This window comes from Eptesicus fuscus, chromosome 3 (assembly GCF_027574615.1).
Source record: "Eptesicus fuscus isolate TK198812 chromosome 3, DD_ASM_mEF_20220401, whole genome shotgun sequence".
In the NCBI taxonomy this organism is placed as follows: Eukaryota; Metazoa; Chordata; class Mammalia; order Chiroptera; family Vespertilionidae; genus Eptesicus; species Eptesicus fuscus.
The window spans coordinates 18,997,508-19,017,648 of NC_072475.1; the positions used below are offsets into that span (position 1 = coordinate 18,997,508).

Below are 20,141 nucleotides of genomic sequence, written 5' to 3' on the forward strand. Positions count from 1 at the left end.
GCCCCAAGCGAAGGAAGACGTCTTCTAAGGGCAAGCCTGGGCGTCCCCCCCACTCCTCCGTGTGGAAAGAATCCACAGTGGCCCCCCTTTCCACATCCTAGCCGCCCTCCTCCTTCTGCAAAAGGAACTTGGAAAGTTTGCTGATGCTTTGTGGACCGAGAACTGTAACCAGCCCTTTCTGCTCCCTTTAAAGGACAGTCGTGACGGGGCACCCGAGAAGTCACACTCTCTGGAAAACACCAACAAAGGGCTATATTTAGCCCTGAGCTCTCCGCCTAAATTCCTCTTCTTTTTTGCACTCTTAGCTGCAAAACGACTAGCTGAGGGGGGAAGTGGGAGGGAGGGAGGGGGCGGAGGAGCAGCAGAGAAAGAACAGCTGGGCCTCCACCTCCGAACCCCAGCTCCACACAAAACCAATCACGGGCCGAGGTTACTTTTTAGCCAATGAAGCGGCCCAAACTGACAAAACCTTGGCGGTAGCCAATGGGAGGGCACCTGAGGTGTGAGATTGGCGCCGGGGACCAATGGGCCGGGAGCCTGGGAGAGGTAATGTGAGCTGGAGTGTGGGTGTGCGGTGCGAAAGCTTCCTGCTTCTGAGCCCGAAAACCTGCTCTGCCCACTGAGCATGCCCTGACTAGCTGCGGGGCGCCGCCGCCGCCACGGCTGGACCGGGTTGCAACACAGTCTCCGGGTTTTGGCGCTAGCCCAGTGGGGAGGAGGGGGTCGGGGGTGGGACCCTCCAAGGGCTACCCGGGAGTGAGCTTTGGTCACTAGTGGTCACTAGAAGCTGCCCCTTCCCTGGTCGGAACGGTAATTCAGGCCCAGTGTCCTCATCGTCTTTGTCCCGGAGATGCAGTCCGGGGCGAGCCCGCCAGAAAGGGCGAAAGCTTTAAAAAAAGAGCTGCGCCGCGGGTGGGGGAGGATGCTCCACCCGCCGCTCCAGCAACCGAATGTCCTTTGGGTCTCCGGCCCCGAGAGGCACGGCGCTGGGAATCGGGAGTGGGGTCCTCGGACTTTTGATTGCGGGGAGTCGGCGGGAGCAGAGCCTGCTCCGTGCCGGGTGCCCGCCGTGCCCACCCACTTCTTGCAGAGCCGCCGCCGTAGGCGCGAACCCCAGAGCCATGAAAGACGGCCTCCTTCGCCCCACCTGAGCTCCCCCAGCCCCCGTTCCAACACCTCCACAGCCCGACACCGTTCCCGGCGGGCTCCCACACTCGCTCCTCTCCGGAATCCGCTCCTCCAGACTCAAATCGCGAGCCCCGCCCCCAGCCCCGCCCCCGCCCGGCCCCCCGGAAAACCAGGAGCCGCGGATCCAGCAGGCGCGGCGGCGGCGGCGGCGGCACACTGGGCATGCTCGCCGGTGCGGGGAGGGCCCGGGTGCGCGCGGCGAGTAGGAAGCCCTCGCCCCGCGGAGGCTGCGGGAGAGAGCGCGATGGGCCGCGGCGGAGGGCGCACGCTCTGCGGGGACTCATGCCACGCGCGTCCCGGCTCGGCGCGCAATTAGCAGCCACCTCCGCAGCCCGCCGCCGCCGCCGCCGCCACCGCGTCCCCGCCCTCCCGGACTGCCGCGGCGAGAAACTGCAGCCGTCGCCTCGCGCAGGCTGCCGGCATTGTCCTCCCCGTCCGCCGCCCAGGTTGCCCGCCGCTGCCACCACCGCGGGCTGCTGCGGGGTCCCGGACCCGAGCCCCGGGGACGCGCTGCCGCCGGCTGGCCCGGCGCCCGGCCCCGCGTGGTGATTTCTGCGTCCTGCGCTCCCCAGCCACCCGCTCCTTCGTGTTTTTTTTCCCCTGCGGAGCGGAGGTCGGGGAGGAGAAGTCCAGCCGCCAAGCCTAGCCCATCCCAGGCGCGCAGCCCCGACGGGGCCTCGGCGGGCGCGGCGGGCGCGCCGACGGAGCCATGAGAGAGTACAAAGTGGTGGTGCTGGGCTCGGGCGGCGTGGGCAAGTCCGCGCTCACCGTGCAGTTCGTGACCGGCTCCTTCATCGAGAAGTACGACCCCACCATCGAGGACTTCTACCGCAAGGAGATCGAGGTGGACTCGTCGCCGTCGGTGCTGGAGATCCTGGACACGGCGGGCACGGAGCAGTTCGCGTCCATGCGGGACCTGTACATCAAGAACGGCCAGGGCTTCATCCTCGTCTACAGCCTCGTCAACCAGCAGAGCTTCCAGGACATCAAGCCCATGCGGGACCAGATCATCCGCGTGAAGCGGTACGAGCGCGTGCCCATGATCCTGGTGGGGAATAAGGTGGACCTGGAGGGCGAGCGCGAGGTCTCCTACGGCGAAGGCAAGGCCCTGGCCGAGGAGTGGAGCTGCCCCTTCATGGAGACGTCGGCCAAAAACAAAGCCTCGGTGGACGAGCTGTTCGCCGAGATCGTGCGGCAGATGAACTACGCGGCGCAGCCCAACGGCGACGAGGGCTGCTGCTCGGCCTGCGTGATCCTCTGAGGCGCCCGCGGCCGCCGCGCCGGCCGTGCTTTGCGCACAGAAAGAGCCCAGCGCACCCGACTCTCTTCAATGGGATTCCTCTTCTTGCTTTGAGACGGGAGACGACTTTTGCATTGGCCGGGGTGTCCCGGGATCCCGGCCGGCCCCTGCGGCCCACGTCCCCTGCCTCCTCCCCGCGTCCGGAGGGGTGACCCAGGTCCTGACCATCGGAGACCCGGTGGAAATGTGGTTCTTTGCATCATGTACGTTCCTCATTGATTTTTGGTTGACGCCTATTTCCCCCCCACTTTTAAGTCACCGTTAAGGGTGCTGTGTTGGCGGCTTGACACCAGCGAGCGAAAGTTTCAGCCTGGAAAAAAAAAAACACACAAAAAAAAACGGGGTGGGGGAGGAAGAGGACAGGGAGAAGGTGGAAAGAAGGGAGGGGGGGGGCGTGTTTTTTGTTTTTCTTTCAACAACCGTTTTCTAGTTCCAAGTTTTAAATACATGGAAGGAAGTCCGGGAGAACCAAATGAAGGAGCAGGAGGAGAGGAAGAAACTTTTGTTTTTTGTTTTTTTTTTCCTTTTTTTTTTTTTTTTTCCAGGAGTAGCTGGAAATTATGACCGGGTTCCTTTTCTGCCAGCTTGGAAGGGCAACCCCGTGACTGATTGCGATTCTGAGGATGTCTATGCAAAGTTGGATTCTTGTTTCAGTGTATCCAATCTGAAGTATTGCACATCTGAACTGGGACTGTTAACACTGATGCCAATACAGTGTGGGGTGCCAGAAAGTGTCTGCTGATATTTGTGGGGGGGGAAAAAAAAATCTATTTTGTTTACCTACTGTATCTAAGGGGAGTCTGGGGAAAAACGGTAGTATTTTTTTTTATCAGCTGTGAAAAAAATGTTACAGATCTGCACATGTTGTGTGTGTACTATTGTGTGTGTGTGTTTTTTTGTTTTGTTTTTTCTTTTTTAAGTTTAGCTTTTTATTCTTATTGGTTGGCAGTAACAGATTTTGATGAGTAGCTCTTTAAAATACAGTACAAAGACTTAAATGTGATTCAGGGCCCCCAGCACCCCTGTGTCTGCAGAGTGCCTTCAAAACTCAGCTGTTCCAGCCGGTGCCAACCTGTGAACTTCCCACCCTACCCCAGAATCTGCTGTTCCCCAAACCACTTCCCCGTTTCCTTTCAGCAATCATCCCGAAGGAGCCAGGACAATAGGGCCTGTTGTTCTGTGAATTTCTTCTTAATTATTTCCAACCTTTAAAATGTAATTTCCATGTCCTGCGATTTTTTTTTTAACTTTATTTTTCTTCGTTTTGTTCAAATGTTCAGGTATTTAGCTCCCCTTTTATATTATTTTAAAATATTTTTTTTTTTTGGTTGTCTGTTAATAGGGTCTTCCTTCAGAAGCAAAGAGCAAAATTTTACTGTTGTGATGTACCAAGAGAATTCTAACCAATTGTAATTTTTAATTCCAGACACACGTGTTTAATCATTGTCTCTTCATTTTAAGACTTTTAATACAAATGTCATTTTTAAAGAAACCAACCCAAAACTATTGTTTGTGTTTCTGTGTTTCATATTCAGTGATTTAATACAGTGGCATGGCTCAGGTGGACAGGTGCAGGTGATTTGGTGCCTGGTGTCCCCAAGAGTTGGTGGTCACATTTTGAAGACGGAAGTGTTTCAGTGGCAAGTTGAGTGACGTCACTCCCAACTTCTTAAATATGGGGAAAATCACCATGGTCTTGAAGCCCTGGGGTATGGCCTTATCATCTGACTGCAAGATTATTGACTCTCTTCTGCTGGCATGGAGCAGTTTACCTTACCTCACAGTAGGTAGGGAAGGGAGACACCAACTGCTAGTACTGCCTTAAATCTGGAAGAGTAACCATCTACCTGACCAGGCAGGGTAGCATGTTTTCATTTGTGTAGTTTAAATTAGGTCACATATACACCAAGTCAAAAGGATGTTTGGGGAAGATGATGTCCAGTCCAAAGTCAGACCTACTAGTGTTTTCTGCAGTCATTTGTATAGGCTGTAGGCAGCGTCTCAACTCTTGAGGTTTTGATTTGGAAATAGATCTTCATATTTACAAAGAAGAAAACAAACAAAAAAAAAAACGTAAGACAAAAACCCCCTTGCTTTCATTACAGATAGTGGGCCATTTTGACCTCATGAAATTTTCCTTCTAACAGTAGGAGGCAGTGTGAGCTTTTCCTGTCTTATTTTTTCTCAAGGGCCACTTGACTAATATAACTCTGTAGAATAAAAGGTTTATGGCTGTATACCACGAGCATTTGATATACTGTAAGTCTGTGAGTGTAGGTGAAGTTTTCTCAAGGGTCTTTGGACAAAGGGATTTATTCTGTGGAGGAAGCCAAGACAAATGACAGGCCACAGGTTTCTTTAAACGGTGGTATTAACATATCTTGCTTTAAAATGTGCCCTCTGCCCAGGAGACATCTCAGTATTCCAGGGTGGAGGAAAAATAGACATTTTATCTGTGGTGGTCCTATGGCCATTTTTTTCTCATTCTTGATCTCACTTAAGTTTAGTATTAAAATCAATTAGAAGGTACTAAATATATTCTAAATAGAGAAACTAATGTATGCCTTTGCAAAGATTCCTTGTATTTGAGTCAATTGACTTGCTTCAGTAGATCTAAAGTGTTGAAAATTCTGAAGACTTATCAAGTATTATGAAGGATATTTTTTTAAAGGCATCTGTTGACTTTTTTTTTTTTTTTTTTTTTTTTTTTTTTTTTTTTTATGGTTTACTTTAGTTTTGTATTTTGGAAGCCTTTTGACCTAAAATGGTGCCAAGTGTCGAAACTTGAGAAATGTATATGCTCCTGACAGGGAACACTTAACAATGGAAAATTGGAAAAGAAATAGGTTGTTGGTGCATTAATCATCTCCACATAGGATTTAGTCACTTGCATGACTAAATTCTTAATAGGCCTAGGATGGCAGAGCAGAAGAATTTAATATGCTTTTCCTGAGTACTGTAAAATAAATGCTTTTTGGATTCTCAATGAAAACAACTCGGTGTGTATTTCTTAGAGCAGGAAAATAGTAGTTCTGAGTTTGGTAGCCTTCTCCATTATGTTCTTGACAAAATTGAGAGAAGTGAGGGACATTGTTCTTAAGACTATGTCAGTTTATTTGGCTAGCAAGAACCTCTTAGTTTTAGGGTGTGAAGAGATAAGAGCATTTGTTTCCTTGAAAAAGTTGGGCTGACTTGGGTGTTAAAAGGAAGGGAGGGAGGGAGGGTGGGAGGGAGGAGCAGTTTGCTATAAGGCAGTCACCTGTCAAAACAGAGACTGGGTGAGAAAGGAACCTTTATCTTGGGAGCAAAAGTTAACTTAAACTTGACCCCTGCTGTTTTTTTAACAGCTTTTCCTTTTGGTCCCTGACTGTCGTCCAGGCTTTATGTTATGTCAAAGGATTATTTTAGTACTCCTTTTGTAATAGCCTCTGAAAAGCTGAAGGTAACATCCTAAGTCTTAACATTTTTATGTTTGGGAGTTATGGTTCTTAGGTAAAACAATTTCCATGTTAACTGTTGAAACAGACTGAATCACATTTCAGGAAAAGACATGTCTGGGTTAGAATTTACATGTTTGAGGCTTTATGCTCCCCCATTAGTTAACCTTTTCTGTAGGTGGGAATCCTAAAATGCCTCATCTATTGGAACTGTTCAGGTAGTTTTGTAATGTTTTCACCATCGTCTGATTGCACCCCTTTAAAATACCCAGTATTTTTTATAGGTGGGATGGCAAAGTGAGAGAACACCATATGTAGCAGCTGATCTTGAGAAATATATGCAAAATACCTGTACCTTAACTGTATTAAAGAATGCATTTTCCACAACATCTGGAGTATGAAGGAAACATTTAATTTTGGAGATCCACCACTCTTAGTTAAAATGACACCAAACATTTGTGTCTACTTAATTGGGAAAAGTTTGCTAACAGGACTTTCGTCATTGTGAAAAATGTGTCAAATTTTCAAATGCTACTAATCGAGTGTGGTATTCTTGATTATGTATTAGACTACTAGGAGTAATTGAAAGCACTTAATTGAACATAGTGCTAGTTCTAGAAGATATGTTTGAGCTAATAACAGTAGGATTTTGGTAGTTTGAGAAGGCTTTAGGGTTCCTCTCTAGTCCAGAGGTTCTCAAACTTGACCATATATCAAAATTACCTGGAGGTGAAAACAGGTATTTCTTACTCAGTATGTCTGGATATGATCTCATAATTTTTTTTTTTTTTCTAATTAGTTTCCAGGTGATGGTAATGTTCCAGCACCAACATTTTGAGAACCAAGAATCTAGTCCAAACTCCAAATGAGTAGTATATGGGCAGCCACCTAGTTATTTAGGGACATAGACTTAAGACTCCTGTCGTTCATTTTTAGAGTGCTGCCTACCACAGAAATAGACTATGTTGATTGGAAATCTATAGCTGAAGAGGACATAAACCCTTGACACTAAGTCTGGTAAATTGTTGAGTGTGAAATGGGATAAACACTTTGCAGGTAGAGTGACCATTTTTTGCATTTTGGAAGTGGCTTTCAGTGTTAATTCAGCAGTTGACCAAAATGAGAAAAGTGATAAGAATAGGGCATGGCTTACATACTCAGAATCAACATTTCCTCTGCCTGCCCAATTTTTTAAAAAAAAGAATATCTTTGGTAAAAGGGAATTCTTTTAAGTATTTGTGTTTACTTCAAGATTAAAAGGGAAGAATTTAAACTCTTCCCACTACGGATTCTAAAAAAATTATATATGAGTATTTAAATCTTCAGGTCATGCACAGTTGTGTATCTATAGGTAAATGTGTGTGTGTGTAAATATGTACACTCGGTTCCTTAGCCAGACTTTCCAGGAATTAGTCAACTTAGTGTCATGAAGTTCTAAAGTTCTCCATTGTGGAACAACGCATAACATGAAACTGTGCCATACATCTTTTGGAACTGTGAGTGTTGATCTGTTTTGTAAATTGGACAGGACAGCTATCTGTATTCTAACTTTGATATTAAACAGAAATCTTTGAGAAGATGTTTTTCTTAGATTAGCAGAGTAGAAAGTATGTGCTTTTTTTGTCCAGTTGACTAATCTTGCTATTTTTAAAATGAGCTATCTGGCAAAATGATGTGGGGCTAAGTTTATCAAAGGTTTGAAAATGTGTGGTTGGTTTATTTGTGGCACTTGTGCAAATGTAGCAAAAACATTTTTTTAAATAGGAAAGAGAAAGATCACTGACACATTGAGAATACAGGTGACCCAAAAGGGCCTAAGATTATTCCTTCACTGTTAATATGGTTGCAATGGAAACTGGTAAACGGAGCTGAAATTGATTCATTCATTATTCAACAAGCCTTTATTGAGCATATACTGTGGTGTAAAGACTAATGCTGAAATGGGAGGAAACCAAGCAAAAGAGAAACAACTTTTAGCTTTTATCACCATAGGCTGTGAAAATAGCATATATTAACCAATAGGAGTATATGCAAAAGCAGAGCTACATATGCCACATTTATAATACAGTAATCCATGAGTATGTCAGGCAAGCAATCTATTCATTGAAAACTGGAATTTTACTTTGAAAGCTACATGAATATTGCAAATAAAAATGGATCCCATGAGTTTTAAGCAACTAATAGTTGTTTGGGTGCATGTAGAACTCTAATTTTGTGCATCATTTCCAACTTCTCTTTTGAGATTAGCAAAAATTGAACATTTAGACATAGGAAATCAGTTTGCTTTCATATTTTTATGTGAAAAGGAAGAGGGGAAAATGGAGGAAAAGGCATGAAGTTTATTCACTGGGTTTTTGTTGTTGTTGTTTTATTAATGAGGAAACAAAAAGGGAAAGGACGATTAAGTTATATCTTCAAGAAAGAAGCAGTTGCTGGCATATAGTCTTTTGGAGTTCTTCACGTAAAGAAGATTGAGGGTAGGGTATTTCTTTTATAAGAGATAATCCTCTAAAAATGAGTGTGCCAAAGATTTAAGCTGACGTTGTAAGTTTGCTAAGCTTACAGTTATTTTATACAAAAGTTTGTTCTCACGCCTTTAGTGCTTATTGGATGCAAGAAGGCAACCGGCTCAGAGAAAGAAACGTTGGGCAACTGCTCTAAGAGGTACCAGTAACAGTGATTATTATAAAACCATATGAATTGAAGAGAGTTATAATTATTAGCCTGCAGTTTGCAGAACAATTTCTAGGGACTGCTTTGTATAGATTCTCATGAATTTAACAACATACTTTTTAAATGTCAACAGTTACAGGGTTCCAGAGATATGAAAGCACTTCGTTGTTTATTTTTTTAAAAATCTGCTTACTATAGAAGCAATTATGAGATGCAAATTTATTACTTATAGTTTTATAGCTTCAGTAAAGGTCTTAATATTTTATATCTGTGATCTGACTCGTTATAAAAAGTTTTCAAAATCTGGTTTTGGTCATGAATGCAGAATATTTTAATGTTATTAAATATACATATTAACATTAATTTAATATTTTTAAATATTCTCTTTAAAGGCTAACATTGAATCATACATATCTCATTCAAGAAAAGAGCCTCTCAGAGATCTATTCTACCATAATTCTATAAGAATGTATATTTCAATAAAATATATTTTTAAAAATATATTTTAGATAGTTTTGAATTCAACATCATAAGTAGGTAAGAGAATTTCAGGTATATTTCTAAGTCCAATTTCAACATCATTCATCATCTAGTAGGAAAAGGCTTGAGTTTGGAGTTCTTTACTCTGAGTTGGTTATCTTAGCTTTACTTTGTCATACGTACCCTGTTAACTTTTCTTCCTGTATATCATTTTATTCATCCACATTTGATTTATGCAAATATCTTTTTCTGTCACAAATGTAATCCATATTAATTGATAAAAATTCCAAGAACTATTTAATTAATAGTTATACAAATGTGTTCTCCATGTTACAGTGCAAAGAGAGAAGTAAGTATGTTTCATAGGTTTGAGATACAAACGGAAATAAATCAAACTAGTTAGAGAAAATTGCTCACTAAGCATGTTACCTATGGATTTGGGCATAACCTTTGCATTTCGTTTTTAAAACCGATAAAGGAAACTTTTAAAAAAACATTCAGTCGTATGAATATTCATTTAATATACTCCGAACTGCCTAAACATTTTTCCAGGCAATCTCCTGTGCTGAGGTCAAAATATGAGAAATCACAAATGCATTCTCTTTCTTTAAGAGAATATTATATCTTGAAAGGCAGGGTCAACAACAAACAAAAACCTAATCCAAGGAGCAAAGCCATTTTCCTGCATTTTTGTGCAAACCAGCTTTTATTTTGTCACTGGGGAAGCATGCACAGTGGTAAGGGCAGTGCATTATGTTCCTTAATCACTTTGGTAGTGCTCAGCCATGGTCTTGGTACTGTTGTTGCTAAGGCAGGAGACTGAGGGGATCTGCTGCAGGCTGGTGCACTTGTTCCTTAGCCCACACCCCACACCTGCAGCCCTCCAACACTAGGGGATTTCCTCGTGTCCAGATTCATGATTCATGTGACTCAGTATCTACTGAGGTTGAGGACTGCTGGTCAAAGGTGAGGAAGTCTATTGGATGGGGTTGATTATGCTACTGTAGTCAGGGTTTCTTAGCCTCAGTGCAAGTAACATTTTGGGCTCAATAATTCTTTTTTTGTGGAGAGCTGTCCTGTGTGTAGTAGCATCCCTGGCCTCTACCTACTCTATGCCAGTAGCACCCTCCCACACAGTGGTGATAATAAAAAATGACTGCAGACATTGATAAATAATGTCCCGGAGGACATAATAGCCGCTGGTTGAGAACCACTGAACTTGACCTTGTAGAGATAGAGGGAGAAAGCAGAAAACAGGAGAGAAGGGTTGAACCTAGAGTCAAACAGGAGCAGTTAAGACCTTCCTTACTCCATCCCTAGCTGGTTTAGCTCAGTGGATAGAGCGTCGGCCTGCGACTGAAGGGTCCTGGGTTCGATTCCAGTCAAGGGCACATGCCCAGGTTGCGGGCTCAATTCCCAGTAGGGGGCGAGGGGGTGTGCAGGAGGCAGCCAATCAATGATTCTCTTTCATCATTGATGTTTCTATCTCTCCCTCTTCCTTCCTCTCTAAACAAACAAACAAACAAACAAACAAAACAAAGAAAAAGACCTTCCTTACTCCAAAGCACTGCAAGGAATGCTTTTAAAATATATATATATAAATGTTCACTATTGTGCTTCGGACAATTATCACTTAGATTTGCTCACACCTAAGAGATAAACACAATACTCTGGGGTTGAGATTTATTGGGGTGTTTAGTTACCTGGAAAGAGAAGGAATGTGATTCAAGAGGAAGCTGCAGTTGGGGAGTATCAGGGCTGATGACTAAACCCAGGGACCTAGAAGTATAGGAAGAATCCTGAAAGGGAGGTCAAGGTCAACAATGTTGCAGTTTGGTTTGGGGCCCCTTCAACCTCCACTAGGAGACATCTTGAAGGATTTCATCTTTGTTCAGTTTACCCCACTTCACCTCACAATCTCTTTCCACTTAATCCAGGGCCCTATTCCACATATGGACTCCTCACTTAGGAGGTAGAATGTGTTTTATGTATCACATCCCTCTTCATTTTCACTTTTACAATCCCTCCTCCCCTCCCTTTTTTCACTTGCACAATTCATCTCTCCCTCTTTCATTTCCTTGCTTCATTTTCTTAGCTGCATTCAGGACTGAGTGTGTCCAGGGCAGACTCCTGCCACTTAACTGCACACACCTATCTGTGTCCAAACCCCTTGGCCATACTGTCAAGAAGCGGGCAGCAAAGGCGGTGATGATGGCCGTGTAATAAAGAGCTTCTGGAATCTGGCCATCTCTAGCCAGCACATGCACTGTGGCTGCCAGCCCCTGAAATACAGCATTAAGTATCCTGTCAGCAAGTTCATTAATGTGGAATTAACTTAATGACCATGGCTGTTTAATTTACTCTGAACCAGACATGGTTGTTTTGGTTCTTAAGTTTTAAATGAAATAGATGTTTTAATATCTGTGCAATATACCCCTAAAAACTTTAAGCAACCATACACCCTACCTGGTGGGACAAGTATAATTCTACATTAATGGGGTACACATTTGGAGATCTAACATTCCTACAAAGTAGGAGATATAACAGTTTTGTAATGAGCAAAAACAATTTCCAAGCCCATCCAAAGGTTCTATCCCGCTAGAAAAGTGTAAGAAAGGTAGGCAATGAATGAAATAATTCTATACAATAAAAAGTAGTTTGGCCTGGCCGATGTGGCTCAGTGGTTGAGCCTTGACTTATGACCCAGGAGGTCACAGTTCAATTCTCAGTCAGGGCACATGCCCGGTTGCAAGCTCCATCCCTAGTACGGGGCATGCAGAAAGCAGTCAATCACTGCCTTCAGTGATAGAGTTTCTATCACTCTCTCCCTCTCCCTTCCTTTCTGAAATCAACTATATATATACACTGAGTGGTCAGATTATTATGATCTCTGAATGTATAATAATCTGGCCACTCAGTATATATATATATTAGAGACCCGGTGCATGAATTCGTGCATGGGTGGGGTCCACCCAGCCTGGCCAGGGGGCGGGGACATGGGCGGTTGGCCAGCCTGCCTGCTGGTCAAACTCCTGGTTGAGGGGACAATTTGCATATTAGCCTTTTATTATATAGGATATACACTGAGTGGCCAGATTATTATGCATTCAGAGATCATAATAATTTGGCCACTCAGTGTGTGTGTGTGTGTGTGTGTGTGTGTGTGTGTGTGTTTGTGTATGTGTGTGTGTGTGTGTGTGTATATATATATATATATATATATATATATATATATATATATATATATTTAAGTACTGATTGGTGAAAGTGGATGAGTGATTGGTACCTGGAACTTGCTTCTCAAGTTTAATACCCGTCTTGTATTAGAATGGATGGTGTTGATAGAAATACTATGTAGCATCTTTGTATTAGATTAAAAATGGAAAAATCAGATTCAATTAGTAATGTGATCACAAGACAGAGAAAACAGATTTGGTATATCTGAATTTCCTGTTTTCCTCTTTATAATCATCTGCACCAGTCACAACATTTTTTTCTTATCTCTAGGTTTTATTGGCTTTGGGGAATATTATGTTTTCTTTCTAATTAAAAAGTTTTTAACAAGAAAAATATTCAGTTATGAATCTCTATAGCTAGTAGCCAAGAAAATATATGTATTCATTAATACAAACAAATAAATTGTGTAGGATGTTTTGCTATGTCATTATTTGCATTTACCTTTTATAGCTTAGAAATGATTCTCAATGTAGCATTTTCAGTGGAAATGAAATTCACCCTTTTCTTCGATTAATTACCATTTGACTAGTATTCAGGGAAAAAGTAGTAATTATTTTTAAAAGTACCATCATGAACTCTCTCCAGTTTACTTTTAGTAGCAAAATTACTAACAATTTTCTTTTTTAACATTTTTCCCTGAAGAGTAGCACTTTATGAATAATAATAATAAAAAAAAAGCACATATTGAGTTTTCCAAAAGTTGTACAGTAGTTCTTTGGGTTTATCATGGTGGTGGTGATTTTGCCAAACTATTTACCCTCCTAATTACAAGCAACATAACTGATGTGTGCTAGCCAATAGGGAAGCACCACAAATACAGGAGCAGTGGGACTATCTACAGTGCTGTTTTGGTCTTAGCAATTTTGGATAATGTAGAGTAGATAACACACCATAAAAGAATAAACTATAAGTTGGCCTCCTAGAAAGTATTTTTGTTCAGTCATTTGAACACACAGTTTTTAAAAAAATATGTGATAAAAATTATCAGTATGATAACACATGCCATACAGTGAGAATCGCCAATTTTCCATGTTAAAATTTTTTCTGACCTCCTAAATTATCTCTTTTTCTTCAAAGTTATCTTCAAAATTATCTTTAAAGTGACTGGCCCACTTTGACTATTGAAAACACCATCTTCTATTTTGCCAGAGACTAAGAAAAGATTTTGCTTTCTGCAATGAATTCCAAATGGAGTTTAAAGTATTACATATCAGAACTTAATGGATTACACTGTTGAGAACCGCTAGCAGGGTCGCCTAAGACCATCGGAAGTATTACATATCAGAACTTAATGGATTACACTGTTGAGAACCGCTAGCACGGTCGCCTAAGACCATACACAGATATTTACATTACGATTCATAACAGTAGCAAAATTACAGTTATGAAGTAGCAACAAAAATAATTTTATGGTTGGGGGTCACCACAACACAAGGAACTGTATTAAAGGGTCGCGGCATTAGAAAGGTTGAGAACCACTGGATTACAGGAACCTGGTTTTGCCTGGCCAGAGTGGTTCAGTGGTTGAGCGTCGACCTTTGAACTAGGAGGTCACAGTTCGATTCCCAGTCAGGGTACATCCTGGGTTGCAAGCTTGATCACCAGTGGGGGGCGTACAGGAGGCAGCTGATCAATAATTCTCTCTCATCATTAATGTTTCCATCTCTCCCTCTCCCTTCCTCTCTGGAATCAATATATATATATTTAAAAAGAACCTGATTTTTACATTTTTTAGTATCAGAATACCAATTAGTATAGAGTCTGGTTTCACGTAAACAGTAGAACATTTTATCAATAATAATCAAATAATATAGTAAAGAAAGTGAGTGAATTTTATGATTACTGTCAATATCAGTACCACTGAAATTTTATTTTCTTATTCAAGTTTGTGATACAGATATTTTCTTGGCTATTCTCTATGTATATTTTAGAGTAAAAATGAAATCTCTGTAAATTTGTTATTTAAAACAATTGAACTTTCAGAGTATTTTTCTCTTGGCATTATTCTGTAAAATATAGTTGACCTGAATAGAGTTAAAGCTTTGCCCAAAATACTAAATTATAGTTCCCATAGCAACCATAATTTACTCTCTTATATAACTCCCTGTTTCATGTCATGGTAAGATATGCAATGTAACTCTAATTAACTTTCCTCTTTCCTTAGATTGAGTGTGTGGTTTCCAGGAATAGAAGGTGGAGGAAGGTGGGGAGTGATGCTGTGTTTGTAGAATCTGCAGATTGAGACCAGGGAGGATTGCTAAGTAATAGAAGAAGGATTTACTTAGAATTTCAGCCATAATATTTTACTATGTTTTGAACCAGAGGGAAAAACAACATATTAAAATGAACATTTAAATTCATGATATATAGTATACATGAATGAAGTTTCTTAACTAACATTATAGATCTTGAATTAGAATCTCATAAAGTAAGCATCAGAAAATTTGTTAGCCCTATTTGATTAGAATACCGGGTTATAAGATGATGAGTTCAAATTTATATTTTAGCTAGTTATCATTATTTTAAGGACATAATCATCTGCAAACCATGAAGCACGCATTCATGTAGTTAATTGAGTACCAAGTAAGTACTCTGTCAAGAATAAGATACCATCTGTGCCTTCACTATATTTAATTCGTTTATTCATTGAATCTTATTATTGATTTTCTCCACCAGAAGGTATGTCTGTAAGAGTAAGGACCCACCCTCTGATCCTCAGTGCCTGGATGAGAGCCTGTCATGACTCATTACTGAGTGTTAGTTGAATGAATGTATGAACAATTATTCACAAGGAGAAAGGAAGTGAGTTTGACCACAACACTAAATAGGTCACAATCACCAGAAAAGTTGGAATATTTCAAAGTTCTGCATCAACTTCAGGCAAATATTATAGAATAAGAACTTGTGGCCTGTTCTTTTATTCATCAACCTGAAAAATTTATAGATTGCAGTAGCAATGCTATTATAGTCTTAATAGGGACTTAAATTTTCTGTGAAGTTATCAGAAGCAAAGTGAAGAGAGTTACAGAACTTTGGGGAAAGTTGTATATTGTGTTACAAGCCTGTGGCCTGCTCTGCATTGGTTTTCTAAATGCAGGTCTGCCTTGGTTTATGATTTGGAAAAAAAATGTATAAAATTAAATCATATTTAAGATACAATTAAGGAACTTACTATTTAACAGACCCATTTCTGAGTCATTAGAAAGAAAATAAATTATTTTACAATCCCAATAACCATTAGCTAACAATTAAAATTTGTATAATCAAACACCAGATTTTTCTTGTTAGACATTTGTTTCTTAAATGACTTTATCTGTTTAATTTTAATTACTTGCAATTCTATTTTTCAAAATTCAGACTTTCATTTAAATTAGTAGTAAACTTAGTAGTGTTCACCCCAGTAATGTTGACTAGATTGTTCCTAATCTATGACTTCACTTCTTACCTCTATGTCTTCCTAGCCCATTTGCTGAAGCTCAAGTTCCGGCTTTGGAGTATATTTGAATAAACAGTACTGACTTAGAATTGCTTTCTAAGCAAGGATTTCAGCTTTTCAAAAAACCTAAAAAGTTCTCTCTTTGAGAGAGAACTTAGAAGACTACAAAGTAGCAGAAATAAATTGAATTTTCATATCATAATATTTTAAAAATAATTTAACTTATTATCCTTAAGATTTTTAAGAAGTTTCTGTGTGAGAAGAGATATGTCATTTAGAAAAAGAATAATAAAAAGATAAATTATATTGTGCCTATCAAAGACTGGTAGCAGTAAATGTTTCTATTTCTAAAAATAGGTTGCATATAAATATTACATGTATTATATAAGTATATCTATTCGATCCTTGTTTCAGACTTTGTGTTATCACTTAAGAAAATCTTATAAATTTTCTAATTTAACTCCCTACTCTTAGCAAACACTATAAGCTTTTTGTTAGCCCCACAAGCAATCAGCCTTGTGTCCAGTGGGGTTTACTCTGTGGTGGGGTTCTTAAAATGGGGTGTCCATAACAGCAGTATCAGCAGCACTCTTTAAAAATACACATCCTCAGACCTACTCTATCAGAAACTCTAAGTGTAGGTCTCAGCCCTTTGTGTTAATGCATGCTCTAGTACCTTTATATATGGTAAGGTTTAAGAATCACTGCTCAATGGAACACAGGAAGGAAAACCTGTTAGGAATAGTGCCATATGCAAGAATATAAGACATATATCCACATGACAGTAATAACAGTGCCATATCCTGTATAATAAGAGGCAAGGGACCATAAGCGGAACGACCGAAACAACCGCTCGACCAGTCACCATGAGGTGCATTGACCACCTCTCAGTCCCTCCCCCGCCGCCCCACCCACGAGCAGCAGCTCACAGCAGGCAGCACGCAGGGCAGCTCGAAGCAGCAGGCAGGTGGGGCAGCGAGCGGTGGCAAGCAGCGGCAAGCTATGTGCGCACGATTTTATGCGCTGGGCCTCTAGTGCAAGAATATAAGACATATATCCACATAACAGTAATAACAGGGTAACAATAATAAAAGGATGGTATTTGCCATAAAATAGTCACAAATAAAGTGTAATTGGGGTTTTGGGGGAGAAGATTACTCCCCCCAAACCCCAAATATGGAGGTGATATCCCCAACCATTATCACTATGGAGATGATATCCCCAACCATTCCTTTGTTTACTGAAACATTCTAGGTACTGGAACTCAGTAAGATAAAATCCTTAACTTAACTCATTAAGCCCTTGACTTAAGCTCACAAACAGGTAGTTCTCCTTGCTCATTACCTCACAACTAGAAGGAACTTAAGGGATCACATAATCCAACTTGAGAATACAGCAGCAGCATCGGGCTGGCTTGTTAAAACTCATATTGGTAAAGCCCACCCCTACAGTTTCTGATTCCGTAAGTACAGGGCAGGCCTGGGAGGCAGTATTTGTAATACATTCCCTAGGGGAACCGATGCTGCTGGCCCTCAGCTTGAGAATCACTGGTATAGTCACTAACTTCAAGTTAAAGATGGTAATACTAATGCTCAGAAATGTGATTTGTCCAACCAAGTTAACTAAAGGCTAAGCTGGAAATAAGACCAGGTTGCCAACTCCCAATTCAATATAACCCCCACTGCAGACTGCCTTTGGGATACCCTGAGGAGGATGCCTGCTTGACCTCACAGTAATTCTAAGAACAACTATAGGAGTAAAGAATTGATACCTTATTTTCCAGCGTATAAGAGGACTGGGCATATAGAAGATTTTCCTGGGTTAAAAAGTTGTCTTATACACCGGAAAATACGGTAACTTTATGAAATTTCATCTGGCTCTTGTTTATATTTTATTTTCATTTCTTATTCCAAAATCAGCCAAGTTCTTGACATCTACAATCCCAATTTTGAACCACCAGGCATTCTATTTTGTGTGATAGAGATATGAGCCCATAAAAAAGTAATATTTGACTCATTATCATTTTTAAAAGGCAATTCTAAAACTTACTATTATTATCTTCCTGAGAACAGGGAGTTCTCAGGATAAAGATCTTCTATAACAAAAACACTTTCCTCTGTGGTATCTGTCTGTTAGAAGACCGATTGTGGAGCTAACAAAAAAACTTAACAGGTTCATTGAGGAATTAAAATATGTACAAGGAAACAATTAATGGAGATAATATTCTTTGAGTTCTCTGTCTGCTGATAATTCACTTCTATTTCAGAAGCCAGTGTGCTTAATCCATAAATCCAAGATTAAGTTCTCTAATTCTGTAAATGAGGGGAAAATATATTAATCTTTTAAGTGGTGATAAAGATAGATTTCCTTCAAATTTAATTAATTTATTTTGCATTCTTGAATGACTACATGAAAAACTCAGATCTTTCAGCACAAATCATGTACTTGCATTTTAAGTGCTAATGTGGAAAAATTGGGCATGGGTAAATATAATATATTCTGAATTGTATTATGACTTCCTCTGAAAATTTCAAAATCTATTTTTAATTGCCTTCATTTAAAATCAAGTCTTATAAGACAACTATCTTGATTACCTAAAGGTTAGCAGTAAGGAAGGACTAGAAATGAGAAAAGGGCATAGTAGACAGATGGTAGCTTAAGTGGTTGAATTCTTGTGAATATTGGAGGGATGATAGGTCAATTGTGATTAATGACCTATCAAGGGATGACAGTATGTTTTCGACACTTATTTCATACTAGAGGCCCGGTGCATGAAATTCATGCATGGGAGTAGGGGGGGTCTCTTTGCCCGGCCTGCACCCTCTCCAATCCGGGACCCCTCGAGGGATGTTTGACTAGCAGGGCCTAAACTGGCAGTCGGATATCCCTCTCGCAATCCAAGACCGAGGGCTCCTAACTGCTCACCTGTCTATTGGCCTGATTGCCCCTAACTGCCCTCCCCTGCCAGCCTGGTCACCTCTAACTGCTGCTGCCTCAGCCCCTGCCACCGTGGCTTTGTGCGGAAGGACATCAGTATGGATGTACAGAAGACGTCTGGTCTAATTAGCATATTACCCATATATATATATATATATATATATATATATATATATAATGAGTTTTATAACTATGGCGTCATTTCCTACCCCTGAATCAATTATCACATGAAGGATAGAGGAAATATCTGTCTCCAGGTCTCTCGTCTTCTTCTCTGTAGTTAATATTTCCTTTCTCCCATTTTGTCAAATCGGGTATAAAAAAAAATGTTCAGACTCCAATGTAGTTAAATTGTAGGCACTTGCACTGTCAATCACCAGCCAGTCTCCCAAAGGAAGAACAGCTGTTCAGATCCTCCTGGGTAGGACATGATGAGCCTTATTTCCAACTTCTTGTGGAGCTCAGTTTGAACTATATTTGATTCTCTAGACCTTCAAGTAATCATCCACTCTTTATTAGGAGACAAACACTCTTGAGTAATTTGGATGACCCTTTATTTATTACTTTCATCCTGAAAATAACTGGTTTATTTTGTCCCTAAATATAGCATTCTTTCAATTATATAAACAAGTTTACTTAGTGTACCTGTATTGTTAGAAATAGCAAAAACGTTGTTTCTTTCCTGGTGAAATAAAGCCAAATGATTGTGTGATCTCTTTTTTAATTAAGAGTTTAATTAATGCATTCGGTAATCCCACTTTCAGTAGAAAGCTATTTTCTAATGCAATTGACTCAGTTTCCTGAAATTGGCTTCTTGGGCTCTAAAAAGAAAAAGTGAAGTTGGTGTGAGAAAAGAGACGGTTTTAACTAAGGATGAAGCAGATGTCTAATAGACTTTTTTTCCTTCTACCTAATTCTCCTAAGGGTGGGAGTTTAGAAGAAGTTCTGAAGTGACTTTCAACTCCAATTTCCTAGCTTTTAAGTATTCAAGCAACTTTGTCACTGAGTCAATGTAATTTCATTTATTGATAAAATCTAAGAATCAGATGATTCTAATATCAGTGCACTAGATTCTTTTACCATTGAGACTCAAAGTTGAATATGCATGTAAATTACCCTCAGATCTTTCTAAAATGCAGATTCTGATTGAGTAGATCTGGAATTCTGTGATTCTGACAAGCTCCACGATGATGCTGATGCTGCTGGCCGTGGTCCTCACTGAGCATCTGGGATGTGTGCAATGCAACATGTAATGAGTTTTATAACTAGGTGTCTTGTTCTCTGTCCTGTCTTTTTTGATTTGCCTATAGACAACTTCTCAAGATAAAATAATGTCTCTGGAGTTCAAGGATTCCATTGTAGAAAACAAGACTTCTTTTTTAAAAAGAACAAAAAATAATTGCTTTTCAAGGTAAAGAATTTGGACTAAGAAGGAAATATATATTTTTTTTCA

General features: G+C 40.7%; 1 protein-coding gene across 1 annotated transcript; it reads left to right on the top strand.

The window, feature by feature from the left end:
* The first annotated feature begins 1,409 nt into the window (after positions 1-1,409).
* RAP2B (RAP2B, member of RAS oncogene family) lies at positions 1,410-3,984 on the top strand. The gene is made up of 2 exons (XM_054713657.1): positions 1,410-2,691; positions 3,034-3,984. The coding sequence occupies exon 1, from the start codon at positions 1,898-1,900 to the stop codon at positions 2,447-2,449; it is 552 nt and encodes a 183-aa protein (XP_054569632.1). The 5' UTR covers positions 1,410-1,897; the 3' UTR covers positions 2,450-2,691; positions 3,034-3,984.
* The last annotated feature ends 16,157 nt before the right edge of the window (positions 3,985-20,141 follow it).